The following is a 25,096-nucleotide window of genomic DNA, read 5'->3' as shown; positions in this document are numbered from 1 at the left end:
CTTGCTCAGGATAATTAATTTGTTGAGTTGGTAATGTATTATTTATGCAAAACTCCATTGTTTTGCAAACACCATTGTTATACACCGCTAATGCAACATGTATTTGACATCTATTACATATGTGTCAGTCTTTACCTGTAGCTGTTATTTGTTTTGCTTCTTCCTTTGTCAATAACTAAGGCAATTAATTCAGCAAATTATATAAAGACATGCCAGAGTTGCCTCTTAATTTCAGTAGAATTTACGCTTATACTCTAAAACCTCATTAATCCAAAGTCTAAAAGTCTTTAACAATATGAGTACAAAACCTGTTGGAAGTCAATAGAAGTTTTAAACTTTCACAGATTTTAGGAGAAGGGTATACTTCATAAAGTCTGGAACATTTAAATCTGCTACCTACTTTTTTAGTCTAGCTTATTGAGAATTTAAAAATTTACTAACCCAAACCATTTATCTTTTTTTAGTGAAAAAAAACCACAAACCATTGCAAAACCAAAGAAATGTGCTACTTGTCATTACATTTTACATTTTTTTACCCATTATATATTTTAGATGTTTCTAATTGTTTAGATCTACCATTGTCTGTACTCTCACTATGACCTGCTGTCTTGGAAGTCATCCTAGAGACAACTTCACAGTAGAGACAACTCCTGGCAAATGGTTTGCCCTTCTCACTGCTTTGGATTGTCAGTGTTCTGGAGTGTCATACAGACTGGGTACACAACCATAAGGCAGGCATCCCCATGGCCATTGAGCCATGGTCCAGGCTGTCACACCGTGTTCCAGCCCCAGTAAGAGGCACCCTGTTCAGTGCCGTGACCAGCTCAGAAGTCAGCCTTCATTCATCACACCTCTGTCCAGGGTGTGACCTCCTTCATCCCTGCCTCACATCCCACATGTAGCTGCTTTCATAAACCTAAAGGCATCCCCAGGAAAAATCTTTCCTGTGCAGCCTTACCCTGCTTTCCATGCTGAAACTCAGGGAAATTTTGCCTGCTTCACTACTGAAGCTCTACAGCTTTCTCCATTCATAAAATAATGCTGTAGTTTGTAATCTGTGTCATCTTATGAAGCAGATGCTAAGCTGTCTGGGGGTCCTCGTCTGGAAAAAGAAATTAATTCCTCTTTATAGTAATTTTTCATCTTTTCATATCAGAAAAAGATGGAGTGAAACACATGCTGTTTCTTCCTATTTCCAATGCAAAAAGCAGAGACATCAGACTTTTTCAATGTCAGGTGCCACTAAAAGGGAAATTACAATGCAAAACAGCTGGATTTCTTATTCAGTATCCTACGTTATTTCCTGCTGGTTGCAAACATGGGAAGCTAAGAATTGGTACCCCTCCTTGAAAGAAAGAGGTAGGGCAAAGAAGAAAGTGATAATACAGAAGAATAGTAGCAGTGATTGAGTAGCTTTGATCATAAAAAGATATGAGTAAGATGTGTAGAGCAAAAGCAATATTTCCTTCAATGGTGTAATAATCTGAGAGTAATTCTAATAAAGGATATTATATCTCACTGTGAACCTTAAATGAAAGTAACATTTTCCTTGTAATTCTTGTTAGATAATCTCTAATCTTTCAAGAAAACATAGCAGACTTTAACATTTCATAGAAGAAGGCTTTATTTGATGATAGTAGCGCCTTGCATGCCAAGAGACAACTTACACAGACATTAGGTGTAGCAATAATATTAAATCTCTTTATCTCCCTAAGAGGTGGAAGATGCAGGCAGAATTAACCTGTTAGTGATTTTGCATTTTTCTTTCTTCAAAAAATCCATACAGATAAAAGGAAACTTAGTATGGATAGACTGACCCAAGAACAAAAATTCTGGAGCTTGCAGTGTGCTTTGTATTGGTTTTGCCGTATCTTCTATGTTGAAGAAAACCAGAATGAGCTAGTTTGCTTCCCTGCTATTTAAAATGACCGTCGGACCTGTTTGCTTCAGGATTTGCTGGCTTTTCAGAGGACTTTGTGTCATCCAGCAGGTGAAAGTTAGCAGAGCACAGCAAGTCACAGTGTTCACACATGGGAGAGTCACTGCAGTCCAGCTGCTATATTTGGAGAACAAGAAATGCTTTTATCACTTCAGTGACCCCCACGCTTTAACTCAAGTCAAGTGAAACCACTCCAGACTGAACTGCAGAGCTCTTTTCTTGGCAAGGGCAAGACTCATGACCAAATCAGTTTCTATCGTCTTCCATTTCCAGGGTTCTGTGACTTCAGTCTTCTGAAAATGTAGGCAAAGGTTGTAGTGTTTTTAACTACTGTGTACTTTCGGAAAAACAGTAAGTTGAAATGTCTGATGAGGCACCTGCTGTTCTAATAGTCTGTGGGCAGGCAGTGCTGAAAGGTTAAAAAAACAGCTTCCACCTGCAACGCGGAACATACCACAGAATTCAGAATAACTCACATTTTTGCTATACCATTGCTCCTACACATAGAAAAACAGGTTTGATTTTCACATGAAGGTGTAACCATCCCAGAAGCATCTGTCTCTAGAACTGCTAACTGTCATGTGGTGCCAGTCAAAAATTGAATCTGCTTGTAATATTTTGATACCTCTTTTTATATCTGAATGTAGATGAGATGGCCTGAGTGAGTACCAATTGCTTGTTTTACAGATGACGGCACAATGGTTCTTCAAGGAAACATGGGCAGTCTTCATCTTTTACACTTTTGTATTTTTATACTCCCTACCTAATTAAAATTACAGATTTAGACCTAAATTTCAGGTTACCTGAATCCTAACAGGATTTGAACATGTTGCACTTACGTGCTAAGGCAAGTTTTGTGTCAGTGTGTGATTATAAGTTTGAAGAACTGGTTTTGGTAATGCAGCAAGGAGGAAGGCATGGCAGCCACTGAAGAGCCACTTGTGTGGCGGTGAAATCATATGTTGAAAGGTTTTGAACTCCAGAAGCAAGGAGGACATCCCTATGTCAACCTGTCTCAAACTCCATAGGAATCCACAAAATCAGGGTCAGCTTAGAGACTGATCCTAGCTACCATGCTAAGGTAGCCACCGAGGCTAGGAGACAGCCCCCTGGATAGGTGTGGACCACAGGCACGAATACTCAGTTTTCCATTCCCTAGCCCATAATGGCCACAGCAGAGAAGAACATGAATTTTTCTCTGCCTTTCCTAGCCCTTCCCATCAAGAAGTAGTTTCGCTTGCCTGGAGAGACAACCCGAAGTGGATTTTGAATTCTCCTATCCTCATCATTTTGCCTCCAATAGCCATTTGTCTGTGGAAGGAGCTCGTGAGCATGGCACTTTTCAGATATGCGAGGAGTTCCCTACTCCAAGGTATTGCGAGTGAAAAGACACATTGAGAGGATACATGGAGCTCTGACATAAAGAACAACAAAAGGACTGGTCTGTGTCAGTCAGCGTGATGCGCTGCAGGCTGCTTCACACCAGGCAGTTTTTAAGTACGCAAAAGTGGAAATGGCAAGTGAGTTCAGGAGTACAAACCATGCTTGGGCCACATGTTTTGAACATATCATCTGTGCATTTCTGGGCCTTCTCCTCATGCTGTTATTTTCATATATGAAGGTGAATCAAAGAGTCCCCTGCATCAGAGAGTTTCCTCTGAGGTCCTGTTTCTTCAGCAACTTCAGGTGTGCAGAGCCTCCTGCGTAACAGAAGAGCAGCCTTCGTGTACTCCAGGTGCTGCAGAGGTCAAGATACTCTCTGGTGTTGTCCAGATTCACACTCAGCCAGCATTACCAAAACTCATGCATTAGAGGAAGTCGTTCTACATTAAGTAACAGCAGTCTCTGTGGAAACACAGCAAAGGATTTTGCAAGTGTGAGAAGAAAAGATTACATAGGTTAGCACTGTGCAAAATTAACTTTAAACTCACAGCTGGTTCCTGAAGACTAATTGATTCGTCCATGTCATAATTGCAGTACCAGGATTCTTTTAATTTTCAAGTCAGCTAACCAGAATAGCTTTTAGTTCTTCAAAAATAAGTAATTTGCCTTTTATATCTGGTTGTCAAGCATGTCTCTGATCCAGGATTTATTCACACTATGATATTCTTCACTCTGCGAATTATTTTATCTGCATCTTTGATCTGCTTTCTGTACTTATGTAGCTTCCCATGTACCTCTTTTTAAGCAAGATCTGACTTAGGGTGTATATTTCAGTGATGATTATTTCTGATGATTATGTCTGGTGATTTCATTCAAATCCGAGGACAAGTTTTAGAATCTAAATGAAGTTTAGAGATATTCGGAGGTAAGATTAAAAGAGGTCATGCTGTCAGTACAGAGAACTGTCATGCTTGTTATCATGACAAAAGGTAGAAGCCAAAATTTTATCTCACATTTTTCTTTTTTGCAACTGTAAACCATCGTTTGAATGCTGTCTTCTTAAATTATGCCTTGAGAAGCGCGAAGTGCGCTCAAGACAGTAAGATTTTTAAGGTACTCAGCATGTTACGATAGGCATCCCACTGCATTAAAAATATGTAGACATCCCTCCAAAAACTAAACGCTAGTGGTTTTATCATGCATGCTTTTTGCCTGCTCACAGTTATAGTCACATTTAGTCCTGCTCTGAATTAATGAATATTGATAGACACAGCCACTGCCTTCTATTCAGGAAGCAATTGTTCTGCATAAGAAACAATTATGCTCTTTCGTGAAACCAAGTAACTGAGACAAAAGCAGCCTCTATCCCAAACGTGTGAAGGTGTGTGTTTATAAAAGGGAGACAGTGCAAGCACAGAATGCATAGCATTTCCACCCAGACAGCTAAGTCAAAAAATCTTCAGCTTAAATACTGGCTGAACTGTTGTTTGATTTTTGCTGCCTAGGGAAATAAACAGGCTTGTATTGAATGACCACAGCAGTTAGAAGGAGGCTGTGCTGCAACCAATTGGCCAAAACCATCAGTTCTGATTCATGTTGCTACCTTGTAGCCAGCTCAGTTGATTGCTTTGAAAGCCATGGGTCGAGCTTCAGTCTAGTATGATGTGATTGTGTACCATAATAGCTCTCTAGGTCTTCAAAAAGCCTCCAACAAAAGCAAAGTCAAGACCTTGGTATTTCTAATAATTCCAAAATAAGCAGAGAACACCTTCACTCGCTGTAGAGAAGCTTTAAAAGGCAGAAACATAATTCTGAATACTTATCAGCTAACATACTTTCAGACTTGTTAATTGTGTCATAACACCTAAATGAGACTTCAGCTATTTTACTCTTTTCAGTATTGTTTTTCAAAGTGTTTTTCTCATCTTAGCCCTGTGAGGGGATAGTGTGCACTTGCTTGAATGATACATATCTCTGCTCAGTACATTGGCAGTCATATGGCTAATCAGAGGTGCCCAAAAATCAAGAACCAGAACTCCTGAAATCCTGAGTTTGACTTAAAAAATAATTTAAATGCATAGAAAAAATTGGCTCCTTTTTTTGCCTACTGGTTGTTAGCCTTACAGGTCACGTTCCAGTTATATTTTCAGGCTTCTGCTCATAACCATAGGGGCTGAGCTCTTTCCTTTATAAAACTGTAATTGAGATATCCATGTAGTCATTGCCTCCAGGTACCAGAGTGCTGTGCATGACAAGTTCTGAGATAAAAATCACATGGATTGAAACCATAGAGAATGATCTGAACCCTCACTTGTGTTCTTTGTTATTTCTAATGTGAAGTGGTGTTGGATAGGAAAGCAACTACCTGCTGCTGTTGCAGAAAATTTGCTCAGATAAATTAAATGATATTAATCACTTTAAAAATAGGCCTTCTAAATGAAATCTGCTATATCCCAGTATCAAGACCCTATACAAGGCAGCTATAAAAATTATTCTCTCCCTCACTTAAAATCTTGATGCTGGGAGCTGTAATGTTTATATTTGTGTGTCAAATAGGAACATACTTCTGTGATTTTCTTGTGTCCCTTATAGCATAAAAATTGGTGTAAGGGAAGAGAATAATTCTAGTTGTTTTCATTTAATTATTATGAATTATATCCTGTGTATGCTAGTATTCTTTAAGGAAATTCCTTAGCTTCAGTTCCAGCCCATTCTCATTCCTGACTTCCCAGCTTCAACAGAGTCAGGGATAAAACAGATTTTCCGGTCCTGGATGGGACTACATGGCTCCATGGGTGAAGGGTGGTCAGGGGCTATCTAGTTTAGACCATGGTTCATAATGACCATCCAGGGTAAGCAAAGCATCAACACAGATATTTGGCAGATCTTTCCCAGAACTTAATAACTCCTTAAAGCAAGTAGAATGCTGTCCAACTTCTGTGAAACTTGTAGACAGAACAGACGCACATCTCCAGAACTGCTCTGCACAACTTGTATTTTTGAGCTACAAATCATATTGTTTTGATCCTTATGTCTTCTGTATTGTGGTGAGCTGGAGACCAGGTACCCACCGAAGCTGCTCTATCACTCTCTCCTCAAGTGTACAGGGGGAGAGGAAGTAAGAAAAAGCCCGTGGGTTGAGATAAGAAGAGGGAGAGATCACTCACCAGTTACCATCATGGGCAAAACAGACTCCAGCTGGGGGAAGAAATCAATTCAATTTATTACTGATCAAATCAGAGTAGGATACTGAGTAATAAAAACTAAAGCTTAAAAAAAACACGTTCCTCCCACCCCTCCCTTCTTACCAGGCTTAACTTTACTCCCAAATTCTCCACCCTCTCCCTCCCAGCAGTTCCGGGACAGGGAATGGGTGTTGCTGTAATTTCATCACATGTCTCTGCCGCTCCTTCCTCCTCAGGGAACATTCTTCACGCTCTTCCCCTGCTCCAGCGTGCCGTCCTCCATGGGCTGTAGGTGGATATCTACTCCACTGTGTACCTTCATGGCTTCAGGGGGACAGTCTTCACCATGGGCTGAAGTGGTATCTCTGCTCCAGCACCTTTACCACCTTGTCCTCTTCTTTCATCACTGACCTTGGTGTCTGCAGAGCTGTTTCTCTCACATATTCTCACTCCTCTCTGCAGTGGCAATTGCTGCTGCACAGTAGCTTTTCCCCTTCTTAACTACATTATCCCTGAGACGCTACCACTGTTACTGATGGGCTCAGGCTTGGCCAGCAGCAGGTCTGTCTTGCAGCCATCTGGCTTTGGCTCTGTTGGACATGGGTGAAGCTTCTCACATAAGCCACCCTTGTATCCCTCCCACTACCAAAACTTTGTAATGCAAACCCAATATATGAATACATGTAAGATCTCAGCTCGCTTTCCTCAATAACAAGCAAGCTAATGGAGATAGCAGATTTAATTTTTAATTATTTCTGCTTATCTCATTTATGTGCCTTACATTGTCATTCTGTTTTTCTCCAACTATGAACAGATGGGGAACTTTCCATACCGGATGAAGAAGGAGCTTTGGAGAATGGGCAGCCTTTGGGCTCCGGGCAAGTTCTGAGCTCCAGCCAGGTATCCCTGCCAGCCCTAGCAGAACTGGAATCAGGTCCAGCACCAGGGGAACCCTGTTCATACGAGGTGCTCCCAACCACAGAGATCATGGATGGGACAGGTAACATCTTGTGTACATTATGATGTAGATAACTGTAAGCTGTTTGTAACAAGCTTTTGACTTCTAACATTTGGTGTCCAGCCCTGAGAAATCCTGAATGAAGACAAAGGTCTTCTGTGGAAAAGGAGTTGACAACATGCAGGTTGTCACTGGATGCTTCATGAGAAATTTTAACTGACTTGGTATGGAAGTAACCTCTACTTCTACACAGTAACTTCGTTGTAAGGCACAGTCCCTGCACTTTCAGTACCTGAACATCTGAGAATAGATTTCTAACTCTCCAGCTATATCTTACCTGTGCCAGAGGGCTGACAGCATTTTTAAACCCTAGGATAAAACATCGTGCACTTTAGCTGCTGTGTGGTGTTGGTGATGTTCACAGCATGCATCCTTCAGTAGCTAACACAGCCCTACCCTAGATGAGGCTGTCTGCATGTCTTCCCTAGCCTGTGTAGAGATACAGCAATGCTATATATCTAGGTTAGTTCCTCTTTCTGCATCACTTAATGCTGAGAGTTGTGGACAAGGTTGAGCAAGGAAAAGTGACTGGTAGAAATGTTCAGCCATGACCTTGCACGAATATGAAATGCAGTAGGCCCCATGAGGTGCTTTTACACTTATAGCATAAGTTTAGAGACCTCCTGTTAACATAAGTGGTCCTGAGCAAGCTGTGGTGACAGACCATCTGAGATATGACATTTTAAGGCTCTTGATTTGCGTTCAAGATGTGTGAATATGTCCCAGAGGTAATGGGAAATTTGGCTGTTGTGTAGATGTGTGTTCCTCTTTTTCTTTTTCTCCTTTTTCTCTTCCTTTCTGTGTTATATGATGTTTGAGTTAAATCTGTTAGTCTTTCTTAACCTGCCTTGCTGCGCTGCTTTTCTTGTCTTACAATGGCTGTATCTGCCACTGCTTTGCTCGTAACGTTGTTGCGTCTGTGATGTGGTTGTGTCCTCCAGTGTCTGAAGAGAGCCCCACATCCAATGAATCCAGCGTCCTTCTGTCCCAAGATCCTACAGCTAAGCCAGTCCTGCTACTTCCCCCCAAAAAATCTGCTGCTTTCCCTGGAGACCATGAGGACACCCCAGTGAAACAGTTGTCCCTCCTCAAACAGCCCCCTGCCCTGCCTCCTAAACCTATTGCCAGGATTGCCAGCCACTTAACTGGTAAGTAGGTGTTCCTGGACCTTCAGCACCCCTGTTTCCCTCACAGGAAAAAACAGTCCTTACAACAAGGTTCTCTATGTCCTGCCTCCTCCTGTAATGCTGTTTGCACGTTGTTGTGTGTACTAGTAATGTATCTTATGTTGTACCTAGGGCAGGGATCATGAAGCATCTTCAGACTATATTTTCATCAAGGTTGCTTCAGGGCCCTTCCCCTTTCAGCTGTAATTTACCTAAGACCAGTGCTACATTTCCTAACCCTTCTCACTCCTATTCATCAAGACTTACCATGAACACAGAAATTGCAGGATGTGCTTTGAGGGGAAAGGAAATATCAGGAAAATGCTATGATATCTTTAAATGCCTTTAATGAGAAAAGTGATGAGAGTTGAGGGGCAAGGGAGAGTTTTGCTTTCTCCCTTTCTTCTTTTGCTCTTTTCTTCTCCCCTTAGCTGCCATCTGGGCAGGTCCTCCTGCACACATCCTGTATCTTTACATATATTTGTGCTTCAGTTGGCTCCTGATCCTTACACAGGCTATTCTGTCCCATGGCTTCTTGCCATTTTGCTCCCTGCTCACACTGCCTACCTAACTGCTCCCTGTTTCCACCCCTGCTCTGGCTACTCCATTCCCACCAGTGATGATAATGGGCAGTTTCAGTTCCCAAAGATGAGGACCCTGGAGTCTCGCAGTGTATGCTGCAGTCTTTTTCTCACTGCATGGCAGCTAGCAACAATAGAAAAGAAAGGCTCATTTTTCATGTTCCAGATGTTTTAAGAAGTGTCCAGGCTCTTTGGGATTCAAATCTTTAAGTACATGCGGAAGGAGAATTGGTGGGTTTCCTCTCTCCAGTCTCATTTAGACCAGTGAAGCAAAGGATGGATGCATCTACACAACCAAAAAAAAAGCTCCGTAAATGCATGCCTGCACATTTTGAACAGTTTATTCATAATTGTATGTGCCACCTGGGAGGTAGCACCTCAAAATCCTTAGTTCAAGATGAGATGTGGTGCATCTCTCTGCTGGAGCAGCTGCTGGTCTTCTCATTGGGCCAGTCTTCTCGTGTTAATGCTGCCCTGATCTTTTGACAGCTGATGTGAGAAGTGCTCACCCCAGTTTAATACATTCTAGATTTTTTTTTTCTTTTTCAGTTAATACCTATTTAATTCAGGTTAAGATATATATCAGGAAAGATCTCGTTAGGAAAGAGCATATTCTGGTTTTCTCTCATATCTCTACGTAGTCTCTTTATGTTTCTGTTTGGATGACCACACATTTTTGTTCTGTATAGTTTTGTTTGTTTTATGTGAAAGCTCTCTACTTTCTCGCTTTCCAAAATCTACACATAATGGTTAACATTTGTCTTATACTACAAGCTGAACGGGCAGTTCTGTAGTCTGCAAAGCCAGGCAGCGGTATCAATGGCTTCAGGTGAGGACAAAACTAGCTTCCTTTGATCTTCCGTAACACTCTGTCCCAATTACAAGAAGCTGCTCAGAAATGAGGCCAACATGGAAGAAATAATGAAAAAGGAATAGCATAAGAAAAAGCTGAGGTACTAAATGTCCTTCATTCATAAGCCTTTCTTTTGTAAGTGAGAGCAGAAGAATCAAAGGATAAGGGCTTCTTTTTCAACTGGAAATTTTGTATGAAGTAGAATCAGGTTCAAGCTATCCACATAAGTCAATTGCTTGATGGTGATGACTTTCCAATGAAAGTGAAACAGAACTGTGATTTCTTATACTTTGGTGGCCTTTAGTGGTCTCTCATCCAGTCCTAAATAAATTCTTGCATGTGCGTATAGACACATTTTCATACATGCCTATACAGAACCCTCACGGGAAAAGAACAGAGGTTTAAGTTTACTTATAAGGCCCTAATTTAACTGACAGTTCCTGGTGGAACTGAAAGCCTCATTTATATATGCCTTATAAATAAATTTTAAACTTTTTCTTAAGGGTCCATTTACTTTGGTGGTCTAAAGGATATTTGTGTTGTTTCAGTGCCTTGTGTTCTCCGCTGGTAATTATTTTAGCCTTGTATTATCTTTGCAAATGAGCAATCAATCCTAATGAAGCACCCTCATCGGTGAGAAGCAGAATTAATGCTATTCTTTTACGAATTACTCCAGAGACATCTTCAGTTTGTGTGAGAAAACAAGTAAAATCTAAATTCTCACATCTAAGATGAAGACTTTTCTGTTCTTTTTGCATACCCATTTTTCTACTGAAGATTTTGTGAGAAGGTTGAAGGACAAATTAAGATACGTTGGGCATGGCAAATACAGAGTGACAGTGGTTTAATGGTCTGGTAGGTCTGCTCAAGAAGACTGTGAGGGGAGATGAGATCTTGGGAATTCAGGTTCACATCTGAGAATGCAGAAGCACCTCAACTTTTGTCTGAAATTATGTACAGATATATATGTATGTGTACATATGTATATTAAGTTGGGATGTGTTTTAAACATATCTCATAAAATATGCTGACCACACTACAGGTGTGGTAAGCAGAAAAAAAAAAAAAAAGAAAAGAAAAATATTTTAAATACAAAACTTTAGGAAAGAAAGGCTTCCTGTCAGCCTAACCACCCTCTTACTGTGAACTTATCCCAAAGTTCTTCAATAAAGGCATGAAGGCTGACTTGCAGGTTTTTGCAAAGAGCTCAACACAGGTTTTGGATATGAAAAAGAAACATTCCTTACCTCTGAAAGAATTTGTGAACCATCTCAAACATCTGTCTGCCTGTGCCAAGAAAAAGATCGGCTTTTCCCTTGATAAGAAATGCATGTAAAAGAGCAGGCCTAAAATAAACATGTAAGAGCACATTTAATTTTGGGGAGAATGAAAAGAAAAAAAAATCCCTCTTAAAGGTGATGGGAAGAGAGATTGCTTCTAGTGAATATAAATCACACAACCTTGGCATGCTTTTTCTCAAGGCTGAGGTACTGCGGGGATGAGACAGAGCCGAGAGCAGACTACAGAGCAGCCACTGGGAGTGGTGCCACTGCTGCTGCAGAAGATGCTCCATGCTTTGCCTCACGCTATCTCCCATGCTCTTGATAATGCTGCCTCCACAGAGAACATCCCTATCCCAGCACTGAGTGTGGAAGTGCCCACGCAGCTCTGGAAGACAGGCAACACTAGGAGAAAAACATGATCCGTAACTGTTTTGATAGCACTGTTTCACTGCCCTTTGGCTAGTCAGTTCCTGGTGAGCTTTCTACTGGTTTTTAGATTATTAGACAATGTTCATGAACAGAATTTCTTCCATCACTTTCATTCTCCAGTATCCACATGCAGAACCTAGGCATTTAAGACAACACTTGAAAGCCCCTTTTATTGAAAATGTAGGAGGAACTGAAATAAATCACCTGAAACCAAATTTAATTGGACTGCTGGGGTGGTCTCCAGATTATCATAAAGCCTCTAATGGCCAAAAGTGACAAGAAAACTGGTCATGTCTGATCTGGTAGACAACACACCCCAGTGGTGTAAAGTTCCTTTTGATCTTGATTCATTAAGCTGTTACTCCTCACCAGCACAGATAATGTTTTCTGAAATTAATTACATATTCTCCATTAAAACAGCTGAACTTCCAGTAACCCATAAAGTCCTGTAAAACATCAGAGAACAAAATACGTGCCACTAAGATGGGATCTCAGTAACACCTGAGTGTATTTGAGCCCAAATTTAGCCTAATAGTACAGTAGCGTGTAGCTTTGGTCATATCTGGCCACTCGGCTGTTATGTGTAAGCATTGAAAAACATTTTGCATTCTTTTGCTTTCTTCATTCAAGATCTTGAGGAGAGGCATAGCACATTTTTAGCTCTGAGACTATGCTTTCTAGTTACATCTCTGTAGATGAAGAAATGATTCATAACTAGAGGCCAACATTTAACATGGTAGGAAACGTTACAAGTCCCCAAAAGTTACTTCAGATAATGCAAACAAGCCGAGGATGAGGTTTGATAACATGGATGCCTGTTGTCCTGCTGCATTGACACAACACAGCTGGTTACTAGTTACAGCACTATAAAAATATTTATAACTATAATTTATCCAATAAATTTTCTCTGCAGTATTCATAACGCAGCAGTCAAATGTGTCTCAGAAGGCTCCTCTGTAGTTAAGCCCAAGACATTTTCCACAGGTTTCCTCCTCTGTGATGTTACCTACTGCTGCCTGCTCTGGCAGGCTATATTCATGAAGACAGGTTACATTCATGTGGGGTCAAAGGGCAATTCTCTTTCACTATGTGCTTGAGGGAGAAGCAGCAGAGCAAAAGCAGCTGTCCTTCACCAGCACCCCGAAGTTCTCATGGGAAGTTGGACCCAGATGCAGTTGCTCTCTCTGTGTTTCCTCTGCATGCTGCTACCTGGAGGAGAGTACCTAGCACATGCAGGCATCAGGAAATCTTGTCTTTGAAACCCTCTTCAAGGCTCTGCACAGGAATTCATGCAGAGCTGTACTTTTCAGCCTTTAGGCTAAGCATCTTTTGCTTGTGTTCTCCAAATTCAACTTGAACCTTGGATGCATATGTGGTGCACAAGAACAGCAAAGAATTTCTTTCAAATCTTCCCTGAAGACATGGCTGCATATCTTGCTGTAGTCAGCAGGAGATGCATGGCAAATCTTTGAGAACAGTTTTTAACTTGTCATTATGAATCTGTTCAAAAATTCATTGAAATAAGAAAAGAGACTAAAGAGACTCCAGCTGTTCAGGCACAAGTGATATTCAGAGAGAAGACCTGAAAATGTAAAAGCACTTGTCCAAATTCTACCAGCAAGTATCACCTCATTTCTACCATGGAGCTCACTCAACAGGCCACGCTGGGGTTTGCCTTTTTTTTTTGGCACACTACTTCACAGAATTAACTATTTGGTTGCAATTTAAACAGTAACTCATTAACTTTATCACAAGTTGTGTATACAACTTGTAGTTGTATGTAGTACAGTAAAGATCACTGTATGAGGTCATACAGATGGGAAGGAACCTCAGCAAGTCTCTGTCTTCCTACTCAAAGCAGTGCCAGCTATGAGATCAGACCAGGTTGCTCAGGGCTTTGTCCAGATGGGTCTTGAAAACCTCAAAGGATGCCAGCTACACAGCCTGCATAGGCAAATCTGTTCAGTTGTTTGGCTCTTCTCATGGGGAGAAATATTTTCCTTATAATCCAGTCTTAAACCTCCTTTGTTTCAGCTTTTGCCCACTGTCTCTCCTCCTCCCACTATATGCTACTGCGAAGCCTGGCTCCACCTTATTGATAACCTCCTCAAAGGTACCGCAGGGCTGCTGTAAGGTTTTACCTCCATAAGCTATCTTTTCTCCAAGCTGAACAAATCCCGGTCCCTCAGCTTTTCCCTATAGCTCAGGTGCTCCTGCTGTCAACCATTGCAGTGAACTTCTGTTCAACTCATTCTGGTCTTTTGGTGTCTTTCCTAAGCTTGACACAACAGTGATCTGGATACAGTTGAAGAAGTGCTGAATAAAAGGGGAATAATTCTTCAGTCTCCTAGCTATGATTCTATTCATACAACCCAGGAGGCTGCTGGCCTCCTTGCTGTAAGGGTATGTCCTGGGTGCAGCTGGAGCTGTTATTTTTCTCCTTCCTAGTAGCTGGTGGCTCCTGTTTGGCATCACAAGGAGTCCAGAAAGAGCGCTTCTGCCACTGGCAGGATAGCAAAACAAAGCCAGCTCTGCCACAAGCCCAGGATTCCCAAGTATGTCCTCTTTCTCCAGTAGCTGTGCTGGGACATAATCTGAGGATTTTAGTGAGCTGACCTGATGTCAAAGGTCTGAAGTGCATGAAATATTTTGGCATCCTCTACTATATTGTAAGTAATTTATTGTCATCAGCAGTGGAAAGGTTGATGTGTAACATCTCTTTCGTCAGTTCTGGCATAGTTATTACTTAACCATGCACAGTGCAGAGTGGTCACAATCCTGCTGGGAACCAACATCTTGCAAAATTGCTCATTATTCTCTTGAGCATGAAGAACTTCAACAAAAGAGATTAATCAGCCTTGCACACCTGGCTTCACACAGTTTGCTTTTTTTCTGTCACATGAGTGTTTTGTGCAATGATTTAAGACTCTGGTAGTGTTCCACTGAGAAGACAGTTATTGCAGATTCCTTGTTCATATTTCCTCTGTCCAGCTTCTCATTCATTTACAGATGTCCATGTCTGATGGATATTCCATGCTGGAGACAACAACTTGTTTCCACCCCTGGATCATAAATCACATACATTGTGAAATTAAAGTAAACAGAGGAAAGAACTGTAAAACGCAGTCATCTCACTCTTCCACACAGGCAATGTTGTTCCCTCCTTTACTCCAGATGATGGTAGTGCGTTTTCCAACAGTATGCCTGGAACCCATGGATTTGAGCAGGGCCTCATTTGTTCAGCACATTCACTGATCTGACCACACAGTAAAACTGGCAGGACAAGGTCTTGGTTACTGGTGTCGGTGAAGATATATTGTTACATTTCCAAGCAAATGGTTCGAACTCTCCACCCATTGCAGTCATTCTCCTTTAACGGGCAAGTAGAATTCTCCTGAAGGTGAAGGGCACATAAGTAGATTTAATGCCTCTGGTTCCTTTTCAAGGTTCTGTTTAGGTATTAGGACCATATTCAGTCAGGCTCAAGAACCTGGGTGAGACCCAGTCAGTCTGAATAAAGCCTTACGTTAAAAATAATGGATGAGGCTTTTGGCAGGTGTCCAGTGGAGTGCTGGGGTGTCTGGTCGCAGGCACTGTCAGATGAAGATTTTAGTTGAGATGCGGCAGAAAAGGATCTAAAGCCAACAGCCAAACCTGCACTTTGCAAAATGGAAGTGCAGGTCTTAGTGTAGTCTTTGTAATTCACAACCAACTCTGGAAGTGAAATTGCCTGGAGCACAAATGTATAAAAACACTTTGCTACGACAAATCCCATAGGAGCCTTATTCTCAGGGCTGTATGCAATTTACTCTTTACTCATTCTGTTACCTTTTATTGAAGATGTGCATTCTTTTATGCAGGATACAAAGATACACAGATAACATGTTTGTAAAAAAAACTTGGTAAAGCTCGGAGATCTTCCTGCGCTTGAATGGAAAATCCTGGAAGTCTTTTTTTTTCCTATGGTACAGAAGGCAGCCTGCTTTCGAGGAGAGGGCACTGCCCTGTGCTTCTGCAATCCCATGAGTTTGATTTTTGTCTTGGTGGACCGATCAGAAGAATTTTTGCCTTCAAGAGATAACACGTCAAGTGAATGTGATATTACATTGAAAGCGAAAAGACTTGGATTCTATTTTCTATAACCCTGGAGAGCAGCATCTTACAACCAAGTTTTCTTGGGTCAAAAGAAAATGCTGGCCCTTCAGTTACCATGTTACAACAAGGAAAGTGGTCTGAAGTAACAAGAGGCCATACAAACCTTGCCCACAGAGCTGCATTGCAGAGCCAAGTGTCTGCAGTAATACAGGCTGGAAATGGCCTGGACTTCCTCCTAAACACAAACTCACAACTGTGAGTTGCAGTTTAGTGTGCATTGTGACCATTTCCCACACTCATCTTGGTAACTGCAAGCCCTCCCATTATTTTTCCTCCCTTCTGAAAATATTTCACAGTGTGTCTCCAAAAATCTCCATTGTGCAGTTGAGTCTTGGCAGAGAGGTTTACTTGTGGACCTCTCATTGATTTGTCGTGGAAGTCAGCAAAGTCTTTGCCTGGCAGGACAACTATGTGATTCAGTGAACTTGCCTAGAGTTAAAAAAGTTAAAATTCAGTGCATGATTTCAGAGAAAAGTGCCTGCCAAGTTTTCTGTAAAAGAATACATTAATCTAACAATCTTCTGCCCTTTATCATCTTCTCCTCCTGTACCATTTGTTTTCCAAACCACTCCTGTTTAATATTCAGTACTATTACTTTTCTCTCATGCCTGTAATGTAATTTTTAGCACAAGATGTTTTGCACATTGCAAAGCTGTAAGTAACGTGGCTTGTAGTAATTACACTGCAGTGACTGAGAAACATCAGGAATTCCTCAGCTTTTGCTCCAGAACTGATGGCGGTGAGTCATCCTGTAACTTCAGATATGGAATTGCTCCCCCTCTTCTTACATTCCTGTTGCGTGGGATAAATTGCACTTACCTCACATGGCTGTTTTGGAGGATTAGGGCTTTAAAGCATCAAAGTGTGCCGAGCCTTGGTAAGCATTGCTTAATGTGTTTATTAAGGGGCATGCACAGCCCTGGGATGTTTTTCGTGAGACTCAGAAGGGCTGCAAAACAACAGTATTGTTTCTGAAGACCGTACTAAGCACACACTATGCAGAGTTGACTAGCAACATCAGTACCTGCTCGCCCAGGCAGATACTCTGATCTCCGTCTTACTGACATGAAAATTAACACCAGGGCCTCTCTTTCTTCTGTTTTAGATCCTGGCGCTCCTGTGAAACTGCCTTGTATGCCAGTTAAACTGTCACCTCCACTACCTCCAAAGAAAGTCATGATTTGCATGCCTTTAGGGGGGCCAGACCTCTCTCTCTCATCCTATTCCACACAGAAGAGCTCCCAGCAGCCTTTGACCCAGCACCATCACACTGTCCTGCCATCCCAGTTAGCAGCTCACCAGCACCAGCTCCAGTACGGCAGCCACAGCCAGCATCTACCTTCTGGGTCCAGCACGTTGCCCATTCACCCTTCAGGGTGCCGGATGATAGAGGAACTGAACAAAACACTAGCCATGACCATGCAAAGGCTAGAAAGGTAATGGATCAACTTTTTAAATTGCATATTGATGTACAGTGTTTCCTGCTAAACTCAGTATCAATATCACCACTTGAGTTATGTCAATAGTACTTGAAGGAGGCCTCTCTTCTGGGCCCTAAAAACTTCAGGACAGAGTCATTGCTGGAGGAACAAAGACAGGCAAAGAATATTTCCAGGCTTGTTTGACAAGTTTGTGGCAGAAAGGAGAAAAAGACGAAATTCCTGAACCCTGTTGTCCTGTTCAACAAAGTAAGTAATGCAGTCAGTGGAGAAGATTTTAATAAGACATGACTGGCTTGTAGTCTATACTGCAGAGTGCATAACTTCAGAGCTCCCTTTATGTGGAGGATTGCCAAATGAAGGAAAAGAAATGGAAGATTCAGAAAAGAGTGATAAAAAACAAATGTGCCACTCAACCAGGGCATCTGATTAGTATTACCAATTAGCTTGAACCAACCTATGAGGACCTTCTACAAGTCACTCAGAGAGGTTTTAATACAGTATTGTAATTATTTAAATTAATTTAAATTAAATTGTATGCTTGATCTTAAAATAAGTATTTAACCCATTCCACAGGACCTACTTTCTTAGCCATTTACATCTGGAAGAAGGTAGTGCATTTGATCAGCCTTACCCACTTTGGGGCTGGTTTTTGTTACTGCCACCTATGAGTGTCTCTGAATGCTGCTCCAAATAGCCTAAGTGAAGCATTTGGTATAAATGCAAGCTGTTCTCATAGACTGCAAGATCCGCAAGCTTTGGAAAATCTGTTTTGTCTTGTAGAGGAAAATTGAGCAAGTCCCAGAATAAGGAAGGTAGTGCAAAAATTCACATATTCTATTTAGCACCAAGGGCAGCTTTGTAGCCAGCTCAGTCTAGGAGTAGCAGATCAACCTTCTGTTAGACAGAAAGCTAAAGTATTTGGTCTGATAAGCAAAATGACTAATGATTTGCCCCAGTACCTCCTTGTGATAATGTTAACTTCATTATATTGCATAGTTGAAACTAATGTGATTAGAGATGGCAGATTCTCCTTACTGCATGAAAAACAGTCGGGGGAGCAAAGCTATCCCATACTGCCAGTTTATTTTAGTACCAGGATAGTGAGACCTTTGTGGTTACATCAGGAGAGCTAATGTTTCTGCATAGTGGGGGGAATTCTGTGCTGGGGAAAACTGCTAGGGCTACGAGGGAGATTCCTAGTTCTATCAATAAAATGGCTGTAGTTGTAGGACTGGAAAGAACATCCACATTCCTGTGTATGGCAGTGATTACCCACTTACACTTACATTGACAGCAGGGCTGGTCAGGTACATCTGCATCGCTCCAAAGTTTGTTGCATCAAGCACAGAGGGTAGCTGGTGTCTCCCAAAGGTTCCTTTGGGGCTGCACTGCCTTCGCTATCCCCAGCATAGGTTGGATGTCTCGCTATCTAGCTCACGTGCCCAGTGCCCGGTGACATCTCTCAGAGTATGACTTCACTGTGACATCTGTTGCCTCATAGCAATGAATGCTCCAATTTCTAGGAATCCGTCATGCTTATCATGTCTGCAAATACATTCGATTGATTTAAAGGAAGTAATGTTGTTTGAACTACTAATTTGAAGCTGAAGGTATAATGCTTGTTAAAAAATGAATAAGCAAGGATTTGTTTCCCAATATGAAGCAATTGCTAACCTTTGAAAAAGAAAATAAGAAAAGGCTGTAGCACTGATATTTCACATTTAAAGTGAAATAAATCCTAGTTCATGATATTGCAGACAGTTGATTTTTATAGCCTTGTTGTGTTGATTAACTGTTATTTCATGAAATAAAATAGACTGCTTCAGTTATTCTCCTTGACAAAACAAATCAATAACATTTACATTCACAAGAGAGAAAATAGGTGATGACTGTTTCCTCTGCAACAGCAATTGTTATTTTTGTAGTATTCAGAGGTGAAAGGATTTCAGAGTATATACAGGTCTGTGGAGCTGACACTTGCTGTTAAATTCTTAAATTGCCTTTTCAAGCCATATTATGATCTTAGTAAATTTGCTGACTCATCTTGAAGATTTCTGCAGATTTATAAAATACATGTATTTAACTTTTGAGAGGATTATTTGCACCAAAGGTCTCTGTTTTCTAGTATTTTTGAAAGTAGTTCTTTTCCCTTAGTTTTGTAAAATCTGGGTTAAACCCAGCAGAAATCATACTGCAGTATTTGTTATTCAGCCACTTCAGCCAGCTATTTCTGCCCAGAAGTCTTGAGGGCCTGTTAAAAATGCAAGGATCCTATATTTGCTTTCTGAAATTTAAAATTTGGTAATGTGCTCACATCTGTTGCATAGGATATGCAGTGGCATCCTGAGCTTTACTGTTCCTTCCAAGATAACAATGTACTGGGTCACTGCTGTTGGGCCAATAACCTTGATGAGATAAAAGAGCCTGACAAGTCTCTGAGGCACCTTCTGGGGAATGCTGTTCATTGGCAGCATTTATTTTTGCTGATCTCAGTCTTTATCTCAAAAGAACCTTACAACTTCATAGAATAATTGCCATGATGCTGCAGTAATAACACTGCCAAGTCTGTTAATTTGGGGGATTATTTAGAATAGTATTTTGTTTTTAATAGGGGAGGACCATGTAGGCAAGTGCAGCTCAGATTTCTGCTCTAAAGTTTTTCTGTGTATTCCTTCAGGATTTTTTTTTTCCTTCCCTTTGTCTAGTTTTTTTGGTCCTCGTGCGGTGAAGCTCCTCGAGTCTGTTAAACTGCACTGATATTCACTGAATCCATAGCCAGTTAGTATCAATGCTGCATTTTGCCCGGTAAAGATTTCTTTACCGGGCAAAAGTAAAGACCTCACAACTTATTTCAGTAAAGACCTCACAACTCTTCTCTCTGCCAGAACTGTGAGTGTGAATAGGAACAAAGAATGAAAGACGTGCCCTTTCTCTAGCAATCTGGATTTTTGCTTTCACAGATGAGGTCGCTGGAATTCAGATAGTCTGACAACATCTGAAGACTGATAGTTGATACTAGTGCTTTGCCAGCTGATGTTAGAAGCTTGCCATAGAAAAAATAAGCTGTCCCTCTGTACTGGCTTAGAAGCCACAAGTTATTCCAGTGTCTTTGACCTTGAGAAAGCTACCGAGCTTCTCTGCCTGTATTTGCCCCTCTGCAGGAGCGGTTTTATGTTAGTGCCTCACCTAGATCCTAGATCTTGCACATACTAATGTTAATGTCTTAAGGTACATTAAAAGCATGTAATGTCAATTCAAGTTCCAGTTGTTCTGATGACTTAAAATGGCAGTTAATTACTGGAAAATTTTTATTCAGTTTTATTTCAGACATTATAGAGCATTAAGTTCATATACACACTTTATGCATTGATTTAAAATCTTTTCTGTTACTCGTAACATCTATTCATAACCTATTCTCAGAAGTGCAGTCTGTCCCTTGTTATAAGTATGGCTATTATGACATGTCATTTGTGCTGTCAGTTTGCCTCTATTTCCCTGATAAATTACCAGCGTTATGACAGATTAAGTGAAAACACAGAAGAGTATCATTTCCATGTAAACTTTTTTCTGCAGCCTCTGTTGCCAGTTTGTGCCCTACTGCAAACAACTTTCCCCTTCATCCCAAAGCATGTGTGCCAAGCATAAGTAAAACTCTAGATTCAGGCATCACTTTTTACTATTTCAGAATGCATCTTAACAGTTGGTGAAAATCTGGTAAACTCTGCCACCAAAATCTTCAGGTTTCATCCTCCTGACTGAAATGAATTTGAGAAGAAAGACCATGCCCAAAAAGCCCTGCATCACAAACAGCAGGAAAAGAGGCTTTAGAAACCTTCTTGTGCCCCTGGAATGTGTCTTTAATTTTGACTGAGGGAGATAGCTTCTGCATCTGAAATAGTCTTTTTTTCTGCCTTGCCTATGTCGTTCTCTGTCTGGTAAGGCGACAATTAATTTCAGTTCCTCTCTGGGCTCTTATACACTAGCAGCTGAATCAAGGCCTCCATTTGTTCAACATATGTACAAAGAGCTGTTAAGTGGCAATATCTCACTCTTTGTGAGAATGGCATCTGTGGCAGAGCATGAAAAATCGCTGTGTCCAAAAAGATAGTGTGTAAGACCAGTTCCTCTGGGACACGCAGCTCTGCTTCAGGCTGTAGATTTATGAAATTAAATGCACAAGACATTCCTGCCAGTGTCTTGTAAATCTTATAAAACATATTTGAGTCAGAAAACATTTCTCTTCCATAAAACTTGTCAACAGAATTGCTTTTTCTCTAAACTTTATCATTGCCTAAGGATAGAAACACTTAATATTTATAGCTCTGCCTTCTCTGTCTCTCACACATATGCCCGTATTGTAGAAACGTATATACAATGGTTTGAAATTTTTTCAGCTCGTTTTGTTTTTTAACTGATAAGTTCAGAAGAGTGTACTGTGGATCTGAAAACATGCTGATAAAAATGTAACTCTATTCTGAAGTCAAAGAGCCTGGGATGACAGATGAAAAGTGTGCTTTATTTTCCTGCTGGATTTTACAGGAGGGATTTCACTTTTTGATTTTGTCTGTATCATGAGTCACTCATATGCTTAAATTCTGATTTTTCATGAAAATATTTTCTCACTAGAATCACTGTAAGCCATAGTGGTGTAACTCTTGCTGTATTGGTCACATAAAGATGATGCAACGGTAATTGCCAAGTGCTTGTACTAGTCAGCTATGAATTGTTGAAATCTGTTGATACATTTATCTTAAATAAGTACTTGCTTAGCTGTAGCTTTGTCCTCTAATTTTGTTGCAAAAGATTAAGCTAATTTAAAATGGACAGTTTGAAACAATACTGTGGTTTTTGGTGAACAATGTTAAAAAATTTCTGGTGTAGACCACCTGACCATGTGGGGTTTTTGCTAACGACCCAGAGGAATTTATATACAATGGGCATATTCAGTGACCTTGATTTGACTTTCTTAAGAATACTGCAGTACTGCATGTATTTCATAAGTGGTTTGCTTAGACAGCTGACTTAGTCAAAAAGCTGTGGAAAAGGCTGATTTTAATCAAGAAGAACACAAAACATGAAGCAAAATGAGGGGCTTAAAATAGAAAGTAGTATTATCAAGAAAGTGAATGATTCAGAAAAATTACAATGAGAAGCTGCCTATTTCTAGATCAGGAGTTCAAATAAAGCTCCTCTATGGTAATTTGTAAATCTTGTTGCCATCTTGTACCTGCTCAGTAACCTAAACTGATGAACCACTTTGATATCTGCTACCCTATGTGCACATCTGTAAGGATGCACTGTAACCTACGTATATCCTTCACAGGACAGGGAAGCACCAAAGGGTCCTGGATGCTGAACTACTTTTTGCTCCTTTCATTTGTACTCCCAGGAGGGACTTAGTGAACTTGTATTTATTTACTTTGTGTATGTGTTGTTTTAAAATTAACCGAATGATCCAGTGGTTGTGTTCATCATTGGAAATTTGTTGTTTGGGGTTTTCTTCCCAGTATTTTGGAATTTGTTGTTGTTTTTAGCAATGTTAACAGAATTTCACAGCATTTTAGTTTCTCTTGGAAGTTTAATTCCAGGCTTCTGAATTTCCTACCTTTCCTCTTAAAAAGAGTTACACAAAAAGTAGGCTATAGAGAAAACAGATTTAAAAATTTAACTTCATAGAACTCTTAAAGCATATCAATAAATTAAACACTGGCTGAAAGTTTTTAGTAGTGCATTTATGTTTCATTAGGAGAATTCAGCTGATGAATTTTAAAACTATTCCTGGGATAAAATTTTTTGGGTTAAACTCACTGAAGTCTAATACAAAATTTCACTAGGCAGTTCTTCATGAATCTCTCTTGCTTTGTCGTACAAAACGTGGACTCTCACTAAGAAAATAAAGTTTCTCCCTTCAAGGCATCCAGTAAAGGTATGCATATTGTTGGTTAGTTTGCGATAGTAAATGTTGCAATTAACAAAATTATTTCTTTGAAGTGGTTTCTGCTGACTCACAAATAAACCTGAGCAGCCATGATTTTTGCCTGCCAGTCTTTCATTCTCATTTCACATTGGAAAAGCAACACGAGGTATTAGATAAAATTGGGTTAGGAAACCTGATGCTGTTCCTGACTTTTCCTTTTGTTTGACTTTGGTCTTTGCTTCCTCATGTTCCTGTTTCCCTGCTTGTATTGATATGTTCCTTTGTAAAGGCTTTGAAATCGACACAAGAGCTAGATAATAGCAGTACCTACCACAGCTCTCAACCTGCAGGAAATGATCAATCACACTCTATGTGACGAAAGAAATATGATGCTAGCTCCAATCCAGATTGATCTCCAGCACCGACTGGAGTGAAGAGCCAGGGCAGGAGAATGGATATTGTCATTGCACCCCCCACAACACACAGCATATAACTGCTGTTAGCAAACAAATCTGCCAGGTTTACCTTTCTTCCTTGTCGTTTTCACCAGCTCTCAGAGCCCCCTTTCTTCAGGCCCAGTTTCACATGCTTAGTCCCCTGTACTTCAGAGAGTTGTGCCCTTGCCTTCCTCTTAAGTCAATCAACATCTACTTGCCTAAGGAGTGGTTTTCCTCTGCCTTTCTACATTCCTCCTCTACAATCCATCTTTCCCTCCTCCCACTCTCCTACTCCACCTTTTGCAATCACATGAAATATTTTCTCCCTACTGCCTGCATGCCAGTGGAGAGGTCACACAGACACCAAGCTGAAGAAAGGCTTATCACTCTGAATAGCTGGTGCAATTCTCACTAAGCCCCAAGACTGTATTTGCCATGGATCTTTAGTTCTCAGTCCCGGCTGCCAGTATTTATGCCTGTGTGCTGTCATACCTCTCCCTAGCAAGTGTTGTGCCTTAATTCTAATGTGTACTCAGTTTAAATCCATTAGATGTCTTGATGGTCATGAAGATCTTTCTGTCGTCATTTCTTCTCAGAAAGGAATGAAAGACCACTGTTTCCCTACTAAATACAGTAAGAGAAGCAGCTCAGTCTTTCATGGAGCTGTTTCCTTATTTATTTGCTTTTCTTTCCCAACAGCTCTGGTTTACACACAGGTGACAGTGTTACAAAAACAGGACCTACGGGCCTTCCAGACATGAGACAAGTGCCAACTGTTGTGATCGAATGCGATGACAATAAAGAAAATGTGCCTCATGAAACTGACTATGAAGATTCTTCCTGCCTCTACCCAGGAAGACAGGAAGAGGAAGAAGATGAAGAGGAGGATAACTCATTATTTACAAGTAAGACTTACTCTGTTTTTCCTTTCTCATTTATTTAAGTTTTAGACTGAACTCTCAATACACAAGAGAAACACAAGGCCTTTGAATTTTCTTTCTTGACAGTGGCTTTTGCATCTCTCAGGGCTCAACTACATGGTGATACTTGGTAAATTAATCCAAAATAGCAAGTAGTATGAATTTATAGTGATTTCCTTAATCTACATGAATCCCTGCTGGGTAGCTCTCAGACAGAATCCAAATGACTTATATTAATTCACTTCCTAATTGACTTGGAGTCACTTTCCTGAGTGTCAGTGGTGTACAGAAGCCCTGCCTTTGGCTTAAATCAAGATCAGCTCAGTAGAGTTACTTCAGGAGGGGGAAATAATTACCACTAATAGAGAATCATAGCTTTTGCAATTAG

General features: G+C 40.6%; 1 protein-coding gene across 9 annotated transcripts in view; it reads left to right on the top strand.

Annotated features, from left to right (window-relative positions):
- PHACTR1 (phosphatase and actin regulator 1) overlaps positions 1–25,096 on the top strand; it is a 318,474-nt gene that overhangs the window by 245,490 nt on the left and 47,888 nt on the right. For 8 of the 9 annotated variants that reach the window (XM_057424312.1, XM_057424310.1, XM_057424311.1 and 5 more), the window contains 4 exons: positions 7,322–7,507; positions 8,467–8,673; positions 17,098–17,428; positions 24,488–24,693. In XM_057424312.1, coding sequence (XP_057280295.1) covers positions 7,322–7,507; positions 8,467–8,673; positions 17,098–17,428; positions 24,488–24,693 — 930 coding nt within the window. The remainder of the gene's footprint in view (positions 1–7,321; positions 7,508–8,466; positions 8,674–17,097; positions 17,429–24,487; positions 24,694–25,096) is intronic. The other variant, XM_057424315.1, reaches the window with a different exon arrangement.

Source organism: Pezoporus wallicus, unplaced genomic scaffold (assembly GCF_028554395.1).
Source record: "Pezoporus wallicus isolate ANWC-B61680 ecotype Strahan unplaced genomic scaffold, APGP_CSIRO_Pwel_v1 contig_5485, whole genome shotgun sequence".
In the NCBI taxonomy this organism is placed as follows: Eukaryota; Metazoa; Chordata; class Aves; order Psittaciformes; family Psittacidae; genus Pezoporus; species Pezoporus wallicus.
Note: the sequence above shows the minus strand (reverse complement) of the source record. Positions and strands in the feature narration are given on the sequence as shown.